The sequence below is a fragment of the Myotis daubentonii genome, chromosome 17, assembly GCF_963259705.1.
Source record: "Myotis daubentonii chromosome 17, mMyoDau2.1, whole genome shotgun sequence".
NCBI classification, from domain to species: domain Eukaryota; kingdom Metazoa; phylum Chordata; class Mammalia; order Chiroptera; family Vespertilionidae; genus Myotis; species Myotis daubentonii.
In genome coordinates this window covers 43,689,603-43,705,254 of record NC_081856.1, presented here as the reverse complement: position 1 = coordinate 43,705,254, position 15,652 = coordinate 43,689,603, and the positions used below count along the sequence as shown (strand labels likewise).

The following is a 15,652-nucleotide window of genomic DNA, read 5'->3' as shown; positions in this document are numbered from 1 at the left end:
AATGAGACAGATAATTCTATAAATAGGTATTATTCTTACTTTAACAGATAAGATGAATGAGGTTTAGAATGATTCAGTAACTTCCTTAAGTAGCACAATTTCCTCAAAATCTAAGATGTCCCAAATGATTGAATGTACACTAAATTAGCCTGTCTATAATCTTTATCCTCTGTTATACAGAAAATAAAAATCAGAATTTTCATGATAAAGCAAAAGAAAATGTTACTTATCCTAGATCATTTGTTTTCATGTTATTTCTGCATTATCTACAATAAATAATTCAAGTAATTACTATATCTGAATAGGCAAACATCAGAAAAGAAGGAAATAAAAATGAGAAAGCAAAAAGCCATAGAAAACAGAAAAACAGGTGTGGTTCATAAGATCCACATTGATTTGGGAGCAAAATGGACCAAAAATTAAGAGGGTAAGATGATTACACAAAGTACTTGGCATTTTATAATTCTTTCATTTTGTAAAGTGCCTTCAAAATTTGTTACTTTTTATAACCCCTAAGAGATAATTGAGAGGCATAATAACCTTAAATGGCAAATCAAGAAGATTGCAAAAGTACTTAGAAAGTAAGCCATCACTTTTGTTTAAAAGAAAATAGCTTGTGATTTTAATTACAAGGCAAATTCCCAAATTTTTTCTGAATATAAAGCAATGCAGCTTAGAAACATCCCTGCTGCATGGTCTTCCACACCCAATTAGTTAATGGGGACTCATGCCTCCCTCATCCAAGGTCAGATTGCCCTAGGGTGGTCTCAGAAACCTAATTCTTATACACCTTCAAACTCTCTTCCTTAGTCTTTAGCATCAACATTGAAATACTTTTAAATATTTTCTATCTTCAACCAACCAACCAAAATAACCCTGCCTTCATTTCCATCTACCTCTGTAGTAGTCACATTTTCATTCTCTTCTCTCAAAAGTCAGACTTGTCAGAAGTGTGGGGAAAATAGGCTCTATGTTCTAACCTAGTCATCATACTTCAACTCACTTCCTACTCACTCCATACTGCTTCTGCGCCCCTCCCTGCTCTCAACTGCTTTTGTTAAGTCACAAAGTCAAATAATTCCTCTTAGTTTATATCTTATTTGACCCTTCAAGCTGCACTTTATACTTTGTCCACTCATTCCTTCTTATTCTTCAGCTCATAGCATTTCACAATTGCCTACCAATGCTTGTTGGAAAAAGACAGAAATAAGCAAATCCTCACAGTCTAAAAGCTGCTCCTAGACATGTAAATCTCTAAAAATGCCTTTTTAGGGTCTACAGTTCATCTTGGTTCTGTTTAATTTTGAGGTGGAATTTTGTCTTGGCCAGACACTGAAAAGCTTCAATTCTGAAAAATCAGTATTTTTGTTTTTTAAAGAGCTGGCTATCAAAAGTAGTTATTAACCAAAGATGGTTCATCATCACCCAGTCTGTGAAACATCAATAATACATTAATAATAAGAGCCATCTTACATTTCAAAAACCACCAAGGAAGATTGTTTACTAATTTATCAGTGTTTATCATCACTATGGCATATTTAAAGAAAAATTTAATATTAATCATTAAAGATGTTACTGTGATGAAATTTCCTGAAATCAGAGACCATCTGTATATCCAAAATGTCTTAATCAATATATTAGTTAACACAATTTTCAAACTGTATTAGTATTAGAGACAGAAATAGAATGGAGGGGACTAGCTATAGTTATAAGAAATATTAATCATTCTCTGTTAACCATGATTGTTCTGTTCTGATTAGAGAAAGCACATTCTGACCTCACTGAGACTTGTACGCCCCGGGACATGGGAGTTAACCTGGGAATGCAGTCCATCCTCCTTTTCTGAGAACTGCCTAGCATCATGGGAAGATTAACAACTATGTAGGGGAAACAATCTGGTCCTGGAGGCACTAGCCCTCTGAGACCCCCAGCCCACACTGCCTATAACCTGTAACCATTATACCTTGCCTACTCCCCATGCCTCTAATTCCTACTCCCCCATGCCGGTAATTCCTATTCCCCTTGTAATCTTTGTCCTGCTGCCCAATATAAGCAGCTGGCTTATGGGGGTGGAGGGTGGAGAGCAGATCTTCATGGATGACCTGCTGCTCTCCCATACTGCCGGCAGTGTTGGAATAAATACTCAGACATGATTCAACCCCGTCTCTGCTTAACTGGCTCAAGTGACAGGCAGCCTGGACCCATTGGTTGTTGGGTTTCATTAGGAACCTCAATTCAAATGGTTGATATCTTATTGTTGGGCAGAGGCCAGAGTTTGGTGGACTCTCTGGTCCATGTGCCTCAAAATCCTGGGTTTAGGTGCTGGTATCACTTTGGTCAAAGCCCCAGAAACAGGAGAAGAGGAGGCACAGAATGTAGAACATCCAGTTATATTAGAAAATAATGCGAGAAAAGACTGAGAGATGGCCTACCTTTGCTCCCCTAAAAGCCTTCATTTCTCAAGCACACAAAAAAGTGTTAGAACTGACGCAATAGATCTTTTACTAAATTGTTCTTCTAAAGTCTGCTATATTTTAGAAAGTAAAAAGTCAAATGATCAGAAACAGTAATCCACAATCAGATTAAATGCCACTGTTAAAGAACAGACTCCATGTAATATAACAAAAATGAGGTCTGAGCAGAAACATCACACATTTAAAATATTTAAAAATAAAAATAGACAAATCTCTTAAGGAGGTCTTTTCAAACATCATCTGACATCAGTACTATGATAAACCTCAGCATCAAGTTTAAAGAAGTGAGACAAATTGCCACCATGCCCCGGTGGACTAAAACTTTAAGAATCTTGTAAACAGTAGATTTAATAATAATACCTCTATGTGAAATTTGAAACAATGTTAGGTGCCCCTCTAGAATTTCTTCCTCTTGGTGCCATCCCAAGTAGCACCATATAAGTGGCTCTGATTGGGTAGTTTGGTCATGACTAAAGACGGTAAGCGGAGTAGCATGAGGTTTTAGTTCATCTGAAAGAGAACCCTCGAGGACTGTAAGGACCACCTGCACCTGAGCTACATGTCACGGCAAAGGCAGATCTATTGTGCAGAGAAAGCATCAAAATCCGACAATTACTCCAACATGTACTTAATGTAAGTTAATAGTTTTTATTAAAACCACTGGGGGAGAAAAGTTATCTTCCACGTGTACTGAACATAGTAATGCCGTCTGTTTTTTCCAGATAACTTATCAAACCTGAGCTTGGGAAGGTGAGAACCCTGCAGTGATTTTCCAGCAGGCATGGAGACGTGGGAGCACCTCAGTCCTGGGCAGAGAGCTTTACTGCCCCGCTAACTCTAACACGGGGCAGAGTTGGGATTATACTGGTTAGGTGATGAAAGGTCAAGGTGATTATCAGGACTAATCTGAATTGCTAAGGGCACTGACACGAGATTACTGTAATAGAGCTGCTTTATACTTATCGGCAGTCATAAATGGCCATGGGAAATGCTCTGGTTGTGTGGTCCCTTGTAACTAGGATTTTCATTCCAATAGAAAAGGGGAAACGATTGATTACAGGTGAAAGCAACGTTGCCTGCCCCGCCATCCCCTAGCTGAGAAGTGACAACCACATTACTGGCAAATAAAAAAGGCAAATGCATGAACAGATTTTAGTGTTGCAATAAAACAAAACTTACTACCTCCTACCCCCATCAGTGTGGCATTTTTAATGACATGAATAATAAATACTGAGACAAGTGATAATTATTCAAAACCGATTTCATTTCAAAAATAATCATAGCCAAGATTATTTTTATACAGTCATCCCCCCAAATTTCCAAGTTCCCTAAACATCTTTAAATTTTATCACTGCCGATGACTTCCCCTATCACCACACATGTGTCCTGTAAAAGACTTGTCTTAACTCCAGTCCCTAGCAGCTCAGCTGCACCCTCGGTGCCCATGACTGAGGGCTGAGGGTTCCTGTACCCCTCCCCCATACAGATCCCTTAGCTCACTCGCTACTTCCCATCCCTGTTCTCCACCAGAATTACCCCTGCAGCTCTGACTGCTGGACAGGCTTGAGAAAGCAGACATTCTGGGGTATAAAGTTGCAATGGCTGCACTAGCAAAATCATTACACCCGGGGAGCGGCCCTGACGAAGGAAGGGACAGAGAAGGGAAAGGACACAGAGAAGAGGCTTTACGTAATGACATTTGGGGCTGGAAGTCCTTTGTGATGTCTGTCTGTCCTGTGCGTTGTAGACGATTTAACAGCAACCCTGACTCCTACTCACTAGACACTGGTTCTCACACCAGTTGTGAGAACCAAAAATGTGCCCCGACTTTACCAAATGGGCCCTGGAGGGCAAAATCATCTCTTGCTGAGAATCAATGGTCTACTCGGAGGGTATAGAGAGATGTAAGAAGAAAATTAAGGAGAGAAAAGGATCTGAATTCAGACCCTTGAGCTATGTATGCAAGAAGCTAGTGGCTTTTGGTAGGTAACATGCTTACTCTCTCTGAATGTTACTCAATGTAATAGAAAGTCAAGAGTGAGCATAAGGACAAGGGCACTAGTGGTCAGAGGAAGTGAGAAAGTCATAAGGAAGAATTCCAACCCCTGCCTCCCACTGACAAAGTGGTCCCTGTGTCTTCTGAAGAGCCTCAGACTTTTCCTTGAGGCTCTTATAAAGCCAGCAGGAAGCACGGGAGTGTGGGGGTGGGGAAGGGATGGGGAGCTGAGAGGTGGAGAAGGCCTCCCATAGCTACCCTAAGCTTAAGGCAGACCAAGCTTGCTTCTGAGCAGAGTCACAGAGTCAAGGACTGAACCAGGGAAGGGCCACAGCCCACTTTTCCAGGCCAGATGCCTGGGGTTCTCACTGCAGAACCTAGAAAGACGCTTAGTGCTCCCCAACGTTCCCACAGGGGCTTTAGCTGACTCAAACAAAGGAACAGTTTATCTTCTGCCTGGTTATTAAGTGTGTGACTTGGAGAAAACCATCTCAGTTCTTTCAGTTTCTGAGCTTCTCAAGTAAAATGGAAATGTTATAGCTCATTTCCCAGGGTTGTTCTGAAGGTGACATGAGACGCTAAAGGCCAAGCACAAAGGTTGGCACAGCTGCTCTTGCCTCCTGCCCGCTCCCCCCCCCCCCTCTTTAAATTCGTTCCCTTTCAGCTCACACATATGCTCACATCTGTGCCGCCTCCACAGCAGAGCTCTCCTCGCTCTGCTCTTATCCGTTACATTTCCTAGCTTCTGTCATCATCTGGTTCTGGGATTTTCCTCTCCCCTATGCTCTTGATGAGGTGGCAATGGTACTGGCTGCTAAATGCATCTAACTCCTTTCATCTCTGGTGACAAAAAAGAGCATGTCAGGATAGCAACGGGGAGAATGCAGAAAAGGGGTTGGAGTTATGAGGATGACAAATTTCATCTTCATCAGTCACTGTTTTACTCCTGGCAGCTCTGATAGAATCCACTTGGGTGAAGAGTTGAAGGAATTTCTTTCTGTGTGATAGTGTAGGCATGTAGTTGAGTAGGAAACTGGAGAGGCAGCAAAAGGATTAAAAGGCATATCAGGAGTTCAGCTTTTAGTATGTCAGAGAAAGCTCTTAACAGCCTAACTTCTTCACAGATAACAGCCTTAAACTGTGGGCAAAATACAAAAACCAACTACTAAAGTCTCTGAAGGGTAAACAAAAATACATTTCCCCCTCCACAATAAACATTTACAATATCTGGGATGTAATCCACGGCTGCTTGACATATCAAGAATCAGGAAAATGTGATCCTCTCTCAAAGGAAAACACAATCAACACAGACCAACTTTATATGACCCACACATAGAAACTGACGGGACTTTAACGCAGCTATAATTATGCTCACTAAGGTGAGGGAAAATAAGCTCATAATGAATGAAAAAATGGGAAATCTCAGGTGAGAAACAGAATATAACAAAAACCAAATGAATTTTTTTTTTTTTTATTTTAGAGAGAGGAAGGGGGAAAGAGGGAGAAGGAGAAGAAGAGAGAAACATCAATTTGTCCTTCCATGTACTTATGCATTTATTGGTTGATTCTTGTATGTGCCCTGACTGGGTATCGAACCCGCAACCCTCGTGAATTGGGATGGTGCTCTATCAGACTGAACTAACCAGCCAGGCCAACCAAATAAAAAAAATTAGAACTATCTGAAATTGTTAGGTAGGTAGCTAGTTAGTATTAAGAGAGGAGGGAAGCAAGGGAATCAGACATGAAGCACAATAAACTAGGGACTGAATCAGACAGCAAGCCTGCTTCACGAGGAAGCTGCAGCATTCACAGGCTCCCCAGGGGCTGCGGCATCCTCCGCCCTCAGGACCTCATCCCCAAAGCAGGCAGGACCCACGTTATGGTCATGAGCTGGAGTTACCCAGGGACAGTAAAATAAAGGGGGAGGTCCTTCTGCTGAGGCAGGCGCAGCAGGAGCTAAGATGCCAACCATAAGGGGAAGGTCTCTAGCCCGGGGAAAGAATCGGATTGGATAAGAGACACAGGAGCCTGGAAGGTCCAGGAAAGGATTGGTTAGGGAAGCCCAGCACAAACCCTGGAAGGACTGGGAAACTGGTCCTTCTCAAACCTGAGGTAATATAATCAAAGTTTAACAAGTGTTTGCTCACCCATAGGTACAGCCACGTGGGCCTGGCAGCTGTGGGGCCTCCAACTCAGGCTCCAAATGTGGGCCTGGCTACTTGGTATGGCTACTCAGCACAGCAGGGCACAGAGGCTACACCAGCCGGTCGGGGACAGACACTGAACTGGGTAAGAACCAGTGGCACAGAATTTCTGGACCCTGGCCTTTTCTTCTGGGCTGGATGAAGCCAAGGCTGGGTTGTTGTTTTGTTTGTTTTGTTTTTCTTTTTACAGAGTACGGATGGAGGTGAGACACTGGCAATCTGGAGGCAGTCTTTAATTTCTATTCCAATAAATCTCACCACTACATCTCCTTCCATATGTGTGTGGGTCCCTGAAATGCTTTTTATGACTTCATGGAAGGACCCCATTTCTACTGGCAACAACATAATTTTACCGGCTATGCTAGAGAGCAGAAGAGAGGTCTAAAGCTCTATTGGAAAAGATCAATAGAAATTATCCAGTCTGAAGAAGAGAGAGAAAAGATGGGGGAAAATGGACAGAGCTTCAGGGAACTTTGGAACAATGCTAAAATGTCTTCTGGGAATATTTTTTTTAATTTTTTTATTATTAGTTAAGGTATTACAAATGTGTCCTCATCCCCCCCATTAACCCCCAACCGCCCCCCCTCCCCCCCGCCCTGCACTCTTCTGGGAATATTTTATTTGGAGTTCCAGAAGGTGGAGAATGAGAAAATGGGGCAAAGACAAACAAAAAAACGCAACAAACCCACAAAAAAACAACTGAATAATTACTAAATTTGGTAAAACATAAATTTACAGGTTCAAAAAACTCATGAACTATGAAGAGGATTGAAACAACATTAATCACAAAAATCTACGCCTATAGTTACTGAAAGCCAAAAATAAAGAAAAAAGCTTAAAAGTAGAGAAAAATGACACACCATATCTCATGTATACAACAATTTCTAGCATCACTGACTTCTCTTTAGAAAATGTGGAGACCAGGAGAGTGGAACAATATTTAAGTGTTCTGGGTAACAGTAACATTCACAATAGCCAACCAGTGTGAATGAATCAAAATTTTACTTTTTTTTTTTTTGTCAGATTGGCAAAAAAAAAAAAAGTTTTTGGAGAGCCACAGAATTTTAGTAATTAGTTTGTGTGCCATGAGATGACAAAGGTTGAAATCACTGCTTTATAAAGTCTTGACCAGCACACACACCAAGAAAGAGATCCAACTATAGTATGCCCACCACTGTCTCCCCTTCTGCATGGTGAAACCCAGAGAAACAGGACTCACCTACTAGTCAGAGATTCTCCATTTGGGAGAAAGATTCAGATTTCCTCTTGCATCACAATTGGCTGGGGGAAAATATACCCATATACAAAATTAAAGCAAATATGGCAAAACGTTAATATCTGTTCAAGCGAGGTGGTAAATGTGTGTTTATTGCACTATTTTGAAACTTTTAAAAAATTCCCACAGTGAATTAAAAAAGTTGGAAGGCAATGAGCTGGAAGAGCTTTATTCAAAACTAGAGGCCCGATGCACGAAATTTGTGCAAGAGTAGACCTTCCTTCCCCCGGCTGCCGGCACTGGCTTCCCTCTAGCACCCAGGACCCGGGCTTCCCTTGCAGCCCCGGCTTCGTCTGGAAGGTCGTCCAGAAGGACATCTGGTCTAATTAGCATATTATACTTGTATTATTATAGATACTCTCCCCTCTCTTTCCTCCATATTCTGCTATAATCTGGTTGGGAGGGAGGTATCAGGGTACCAGCTATATATTTTGAAAATGAACTTCACATGATTTTGATATACAACAGCTACTGCTGGAATATCCGCCTGGATAAAAACATGCCAGAATTTATGGGGGGGGGGGGGGTGTTTCTTACTACCTTTTAAAAGCTGATTCTACTGACCTGAGCTTTAACATTAGGAGACTGAATGAGATTTAGTTTCCCAATATGTGTGCCATCATGGCTTAAAGACTTAATATAGTCCATTTTATGTGAGAAGAAGAGCATTCCCGACAATGTCAGCCAAGCAGAGTCACAGGGAAGGAGTCAACTTGACTTCACTTGAAAGTGAACAAGGAGGACAGTAGATCTGAAGCTCAGTGAGCAAGAAGAGTGGCAGGAGGTGGCTGGGTGCCAAAACATGGATGGGACCAGCAGACCACAGTGAGACCTCGGGCTTCCTTCTGTGCTGGAAAGGCCCTGGTGTGTTTTAAGCAGGAGAGAGACAGAGTCCGAGCTACATCTAAAGCGAGCCAGCCTGGCTCAGAAAGGACAGCCTGGCTCAGACAGGACAGCCTGGCTCAGACAGGACAGGCACGAATGGCAGCAGAGAGAACAATAAGGAGATCCACTGGTTGTTGCCAAATATAACCCACTATGAGTGGAAAATACATAAAGAACTTCCTTAAACTCCCCTGTCCCCTCCTTCAAAGGCAGGGAAATACATAAGGATAGGGAGTGAATGTTGTACAATCATCAGTTACTGAGTCTCCGTTTCCTGTCTTTGCCGGCTTGAGTAAGGAAGGGAACATCATCTGGAAGGACTACTGGTCTGAATACATTTGGTATTTTTTAAATAATAGAATAAAGTTTTGATAGTCATGTTTCTCCTGTGCTTGTCACCCAGTCCTTCCACATTAAAAAAAGTTAAAGTCACTGAAGTGTAATATTTATTCAACTGAAGCTAGCTCCACACATTCCTCACACTTCCCTTGAACTAGCATCAAAGATTTACTTAAAAGGTCATGAGAAATTCAAAGTCAAGGTTTTTCCTGCCTGTCCCATCTCAACACTTCAAAATGAACATAAACATATACTAATGTCACTTCATCTATACCATTCAACTTTCCAAAGAGCTTTAAAGGAAAACACCCAACAGGCATATTTTTGACATGCTAATCCTGAAGATAAAATAGTATAGGATTCTTACAGATCAGTTATATACTTTTTAAAAAAATATGGTTTTTAAAAATTGATTTTTAGAGAGAGAGGAAGGGAGACAGAAACATAGATGAGAGACAAAAATCGATTGGCTACCTCCTGCATGCCCCCTACTGGGGATTGAGTCCATAAGCTGGACATGTGCCCTGACGGGGCATCAAACCAGTGACCTCTTGGTTCATGGTTTGATGCTCAACCACTGCACCATACTGGCCAGGCAAGTTACATACTTTTAAAACATTATTGCTCCCTCAATAAAAATAAATCAGAGAGTTTGAATCTTAAGAGCAATTAAAGTCAAAACTAAATGTTCTCAAAAACAATTTACAATTCTTTTAAAATGTTCTTCATTAAATTTAAAATAAGAATGACAAATAAGAGACAGCTGCTTTTATGAATCCTGTGAAGAAATTATATAAAGACTAGAGGCCCGGTGCACAAAAATTTGTGCACTCGGGGGGGGAGGGGGGGTCCCTCAGCCTGGCCTGTGCCCTCTCGCAGTCTGGGACCCCTCGGGAGATAACGACCTGCTGGCTTAGGCCTGCTCCCGGGTGGCAGAGGGCAGGCCCAATCCCTAGGTGCAGCCCCTGGTCGGGCTCAGAGCAGGGCCGATTGGGGAGTTGGGGCGCCGCCCCCTGTCACACTCAAGGCAGGGTCGATGGGGAGGTTGTGGAGCAACCCCCTGTCACACACAGAGCAGGGCCCATCAGGGGGGTTGGGGCTCTGTACCCTGTCACGCACAGAGCAGGGCCCATCAGGGGGTTGGTGTGCTGCCCTCTATCACCCACAGAGCAGGGCGGATCAGGGGGTTGGGGCGCTGCCACTCTCACACTCAGGGCAGGGCTGATGGGGAGGTTATGGCTCTACCCCGTCACACACAGAGCAGGGCCCGTGGGGGGGGGAGCTCCCCCCTATCAGGCACAGAGCAGGGTGGATAGGGAGGTTGGGGCCCCGCCCCCTGTCACACACAGAGCCGCAGGGCGATCAGGGGGTTTGGGTGCTGCCCCCTGTCACGCTGATCCCGGTTCTGGGAGGCATATTACCCTTTTACTATATAGGGTAGAGGCCTGGTGCACGGGTGGGGCCGGCTGGTTTGCCCTGAAGGGTGTCCTGGATCAGGGTGGGGGTCCCCACTGGGGTGCCTGGACAGTCTAGATGAGGGGCTGAGGGCTGTTTTCAGGCTGGGGGTGACTGAACTCCCAACCGCTCCTTTTTTCCTTTTTTTTTTTTTTAATTCTGGGCCAGCTTTAGCTTGAGGCTTGGCTCCAGCTCTTAGGCCTCCGGCTGAAAGTAGGTTTCTGGCCTTTGCTTACAATGTTGCGAATCTGCTGGCTGAAGTTGGGCGTATTTGTTACAGAGTTTCTTAAACTGCCCGCTCAGAGGCAGCAGCAGGCGGGGAACGTTGGTTTCCTACGTCACTGAAGCAACCAAGCCTCGTGTTAGTTTCAAGCTGCCTGGCTGCCGGCCGCCATCTTGGCTGACAGTTAATTTGCATATCTCGCTGATTAGCCAATGAAAAAGGTATCGGTCGTACGCCAATTACCATGTTTCTCTTTTATTAGATAGGATAGAAATGAAATATATGTATATACGTGTGTGTGTGTGTGTGTGTGTGTGTGTATAAATTTCGAAATGAGGGCAGGGATTAGCAATGCATTTTAATGGCTCGTGAAGACACTTTTCTGGCATTTAGGTCACTGCATCCCCTTTTGAGATGGTCCTCAGGAGCTAAGTCTCAACATTGCTCAGCAGGGACTCAATGACCAATATCCAAACAGCACCCCCCACCCGTAGAGCTTCTGTGCATGACCTCTAACTGCTTGGTGCCTAAGTCTCCACAGATGCCAAACAGAAGAATAATTGCTAGCCACCTCTCAGCAATTCCAGAAGATTTAATGAGACAAGGAGCCAGATCTCCATGGTGAGTCAATTATTCCCAGGGTGGAAGTTATGTTATTTGTGAGGTGTTGTAACTCTAAGGATAATAGAGTATTGTACGGAATTACAAAGCCTATTTATTGATTCCCCAAAGTGTTTACATGAAAGCCTTCAGAATAATGTACTCACCAAGTAACAAATGGTCCAATGTTTTATTAAAAAGTTTGAATTGGATGGAATGCATCATACAGATTTTATAATGTTATTTCTCTTCTGACTATTAATAAGAGACAGAACACAAATCTTTTAGGACAAATGGTTTTAAAGGGATAGACAGATAGGGAGGAAGCGTTCTAACTGAATCCAGGCCTATTAAAACGGCCTGGTACCATGCACTATGTATTCATTGAGCCAAGTCCAGAGTCTACTAACTTCAGCTTGCCCGAGGCAAGGTTGGGGTAGTGCCCTGGAATGAAAAAATATGAATCCACTGATGAAACATAATTCAATTCTTAAAAAGAAGTGTGACCCAATATTAATTGACATGATTAATATAACACATATAGTAACAAACACTTAAATTTGGATTATTGAAGTCATAGGCTCTTAAAATGGTTCACACAGGATGGTCATGCTCTCGTGAGTTAAAATGGATAAAATTGATTTTTTACAGCAGATTAGCCACACAATATTAATCATATAAAATATTTCCCTGAAAGTCTTGGCACAAAAATAGGCCAATGTGTTCTGTTGTGGAGATTTTTTTTCCAAAGTAAATTTAGATCAGGGAAGAAAACTTTAGAAAGCAATCACAAATTTCAAAATCAATAAATTCTAATTGTTTTTAAGGCGGTACATACATAGGCCTGCCAAATGCTGCAGGAAACTTATGTACAATCTGTCTGGCAGCTGGACCATGTGAAAAAATTTTAGGAACAACCCTAAAATAACCAAGACGCTGAAGCCTCAACGAACCTTGTTTTAGAAAGACCATTTATCAGGTTCATTAAAAAAGATAAGGAAGTAAGGGTGAGATAACCAATTTAATTAAGGGTGAGGTTAATTATCTTAGGTATTTTTAATTGGTACTTTCATTTGGGCTTGGGCTTAGAAAATAGTTTACCATCATCAAGACCAGCTGCTCAGTGGCATGGAATTAAGTCATCCAAGAGGACCCAGGGATGTGTTTGAAAACAGGGGGTAAGATGCTCCAGAGAAATGAAGATTCTGTTAAGCGAAACTAGTCAGTTTCTTACTACCTTTTTTTTTCTTACTATCTTTTAAAAACTGACTCTACTGACCTAACCTTTAACATTAAGAGACTGAATGAGATTTAGTTTCCCAATACGTGTGCCATCATGGCTTAAAGACTTATTATAGTCCACTTTATTTCAAGTCCTACAGTTTTCCAAAAGGACCAAGAAACATTTAAACAAAGAAAATAATTTTTTTTCTACAGAAATTGGGGGGGTAAATGCAAAAATTTGTCTTTAAAAATAGTTTAGTTTGACACTAAAATATCAGCACTTGAACAGAAGCAATAAAATATTTTAATTGTTGACTTGAAAATTACAAAAATAGTGCACATTTATAAAAAAAAAATCCAATACAAAAATGTACTAGTGAAAGTCCACTTCTGCCTGGGCCAGCGTGGCTCAGTTGGCTGGGTGTTGTCCCGTGCAGGGAAAGTTACTGGTTTGATGCCAGGTCAGGACATACGCCTGGGTTGTGGGATCCATCCCGAATAGGGGGTGTGCAGGAGGCACCAGATTGATCTGACATCAATGTTTCTCTCTCTCTCTCTCTCTCTTCCTCTTTACCTAAAAATAAATTTGAACACACACACACACATATATATTTTATCTTTTTTTAAAAGTCCACTTCTGACTTTCCATTCCATTCCAACCATATAACTCACCACCACAGAAAACTGATTTGTTGCACACCTTCTCCCAACATACACTCCCACACAAACATTTTTACAAAAATAGAAGCATTTTTCTGTCCTATAACTTGTTTTTATTCACAAGACAATGTATCATAAACAGCCTTATGGATCTATACATACAAACCTGCCACTTTGCTTTTAATGAAGGCAGATACACACACATACACACACGTTTAATTGCTAACTTCTTTCATTTGCTTATTCATTCTACAAACCTTTACTGAATGCCTACTAGGTTTTAGGTATGGTGCTAGGCTGGGCGTGACAATTGCCAGAGGGGAACAAAAAAGCAACTGCAAGTGCTACTGATATAGCTTGGGGGAAGGGGAACTTTCTCAGTGGAGGTACATTTAAGACTAGTCTCAGAGGGTAGAAAACAGTTAGCTAGGCAAAGAGTGAACAGTCCTCATCAAATTAGAATATAAAAATGCAAGATTATGAACTTTTTATACCAATGTATGTACTTCCATGTGAATGAACTATTTCACCATATTATATTGTTTGCTTTTTTTAAAAAGTAAATACAAAGAAAATAACACTGGAACTAGATTTTCACTAGTATAATTAATAAGAATTAACCTAAAAATACTTCACATAATGGGAAATATAAGATTTAAAAATTTAGGATACTCTTTTTCATATGTGAATATATATAATGCATATATATATATATATATATATATATATATATATATATATACACACACACACATGCACAGATACACAAACTATATACTATATAGCATACATATTGCAGAATAACATAAATCTAATCTTTTCTGGTATTCTTGGCAAAAGCAAGCCTGGTCATTTGATTTATGTAGAAGAATTTTATTTCTAAATCCAATGCTTTAATAGCAGGCCAGTAGACAACCCACATTCAACCAGTCAGCTTGAATTTTACACAGAGCCATTATTGTTGTCCTAGAAGCCAGAATCTTCTTAGCTATCCAAAGTGTTGTGAAGTATGTTTTATAATCAAATTATTGTACAAAGCTAAAACACACACACACAAAACAGTCAGCTGGAGACAGTTCTTACTCTCAAAGGGCTCCAAAATATCACAAGAACATATATAGTCACAAACAAACATAATACAAAATCGGCACATAGAGAAAGAGATTAATTCCTGCCGGGAGCCGGTCCATGCTTGCTGTTTCAAGGGACCTGGCATATATGGCATACGGTTCTTAATATGTTTGCTCACCTTCTTGGCGCTGTGTTTTAACCAAGGTCACCTCTCCGAGAAAGGTTGTTTCCCCACGTAGGAATTTTTCCCTGAAGTCAGGGAGGGGATGAAACTCCTTAACTAAGTGCCAGGCGGGTAGTTAATCACTACAAACAATCATGCTTAAGCTACATAATCTTTACTCCCTGGAATGGAGATAAGAAACGCCCTAACCTTTGTAATAGAGATTGATAGGATTGAATCAACTGGTATAAATACAGTTGTAACAAGACAGAAACACTCAGAACTTAGAACAGAATCAAGAAGACAGAACCTACACGGAGCCTAGAGACAGAAGAACTTTGCTGGCGAGAGCATGCCGGAGGATCCTGGAGAGGGACTGGCCTCGGAGCCTAGAGACAGAGCCTAGCGGGAGAACATGGCAAGGGATCCTGGACTGAACCTGACTACAGAGATTGGCAGGAGAACCTGACTGGAACCTGGACACTGAACCTGACTGGAGAGCCTGGACAGAACCTGGCTGGAGAACCTAGCGAGGGAACATGGCTACAGAACCTCGCTGGAGATCCGAAGCAGAACCTCTCTGGAGATCCAGACCAGAACTTGGCTGGAGATCCGGGCTAGAGATCCTGGCTAGGTTGCTGATCAACTGAACGCTGTCTCTTTGTCATTCCTTCTTCGCCGACTCCGTCCACGCCTTTGGGGACCCCTGGACCCGCTGGGGTTGGACCCCAGCAAATTCCCAAGGGAAACTGGACAAGGTTTAATAGAAGGGATAGGGTTAAGCTGGGTGGAACTTCAACTAGCACAACAGGAATGAAGGGTGCTTCAAAATAACACAGAAAGACACACGACAAAGAAGCTAGATGCTGCCAAGGACTTGTAGACGCTAGTGAAGTGGTAGGAATGAGGCTAGAGTTTAGGGGGCACAGTGAAAGCAGGAGTGGAAAATAAGGCAGATCATGAAGCGGAGGAATTACACACCAAAACGTTCAGTGTTTATCCTACAGGAAGTGAGGAGCCATCAAAGATTTCTAAAAGGAAATGATATGATCAGATAATGATGCACGCGGTGGAATGAGAAG

General features: G+C 41.9%; 1 protein-coding gene across 4 annotated transcripts in view; it reads right to left on the bottom strand.

The window, feature by feature from the left end:
* The window catches only part of STK3 (serine/threonine kinase 3), a 221,666-nt gene that overhangs the window by 15,948 nt on the left and 190,066 nt on the right, over window positions 1-15,652 (bottom strand). The window contains exon 11 of one of the 4 annotated variants that reach the window (XM_059672132.1): window positions 11,849-11,896. The exons of the other annotated variants lie outside the window; for them this stretch is intronic. Coding sequence (XP_059528115.1) covers window positions 11,864-11,896 — 33 coding nt within the window. The 3' untranslated portion in view covers window positions 11,849-11,863. Of the gene's footprint in view, window positions 1-11,848; window positions 11,897-15,652 lie in introns of those variants that run through there. 4 annotated transcript variants of the gene reach the window in all.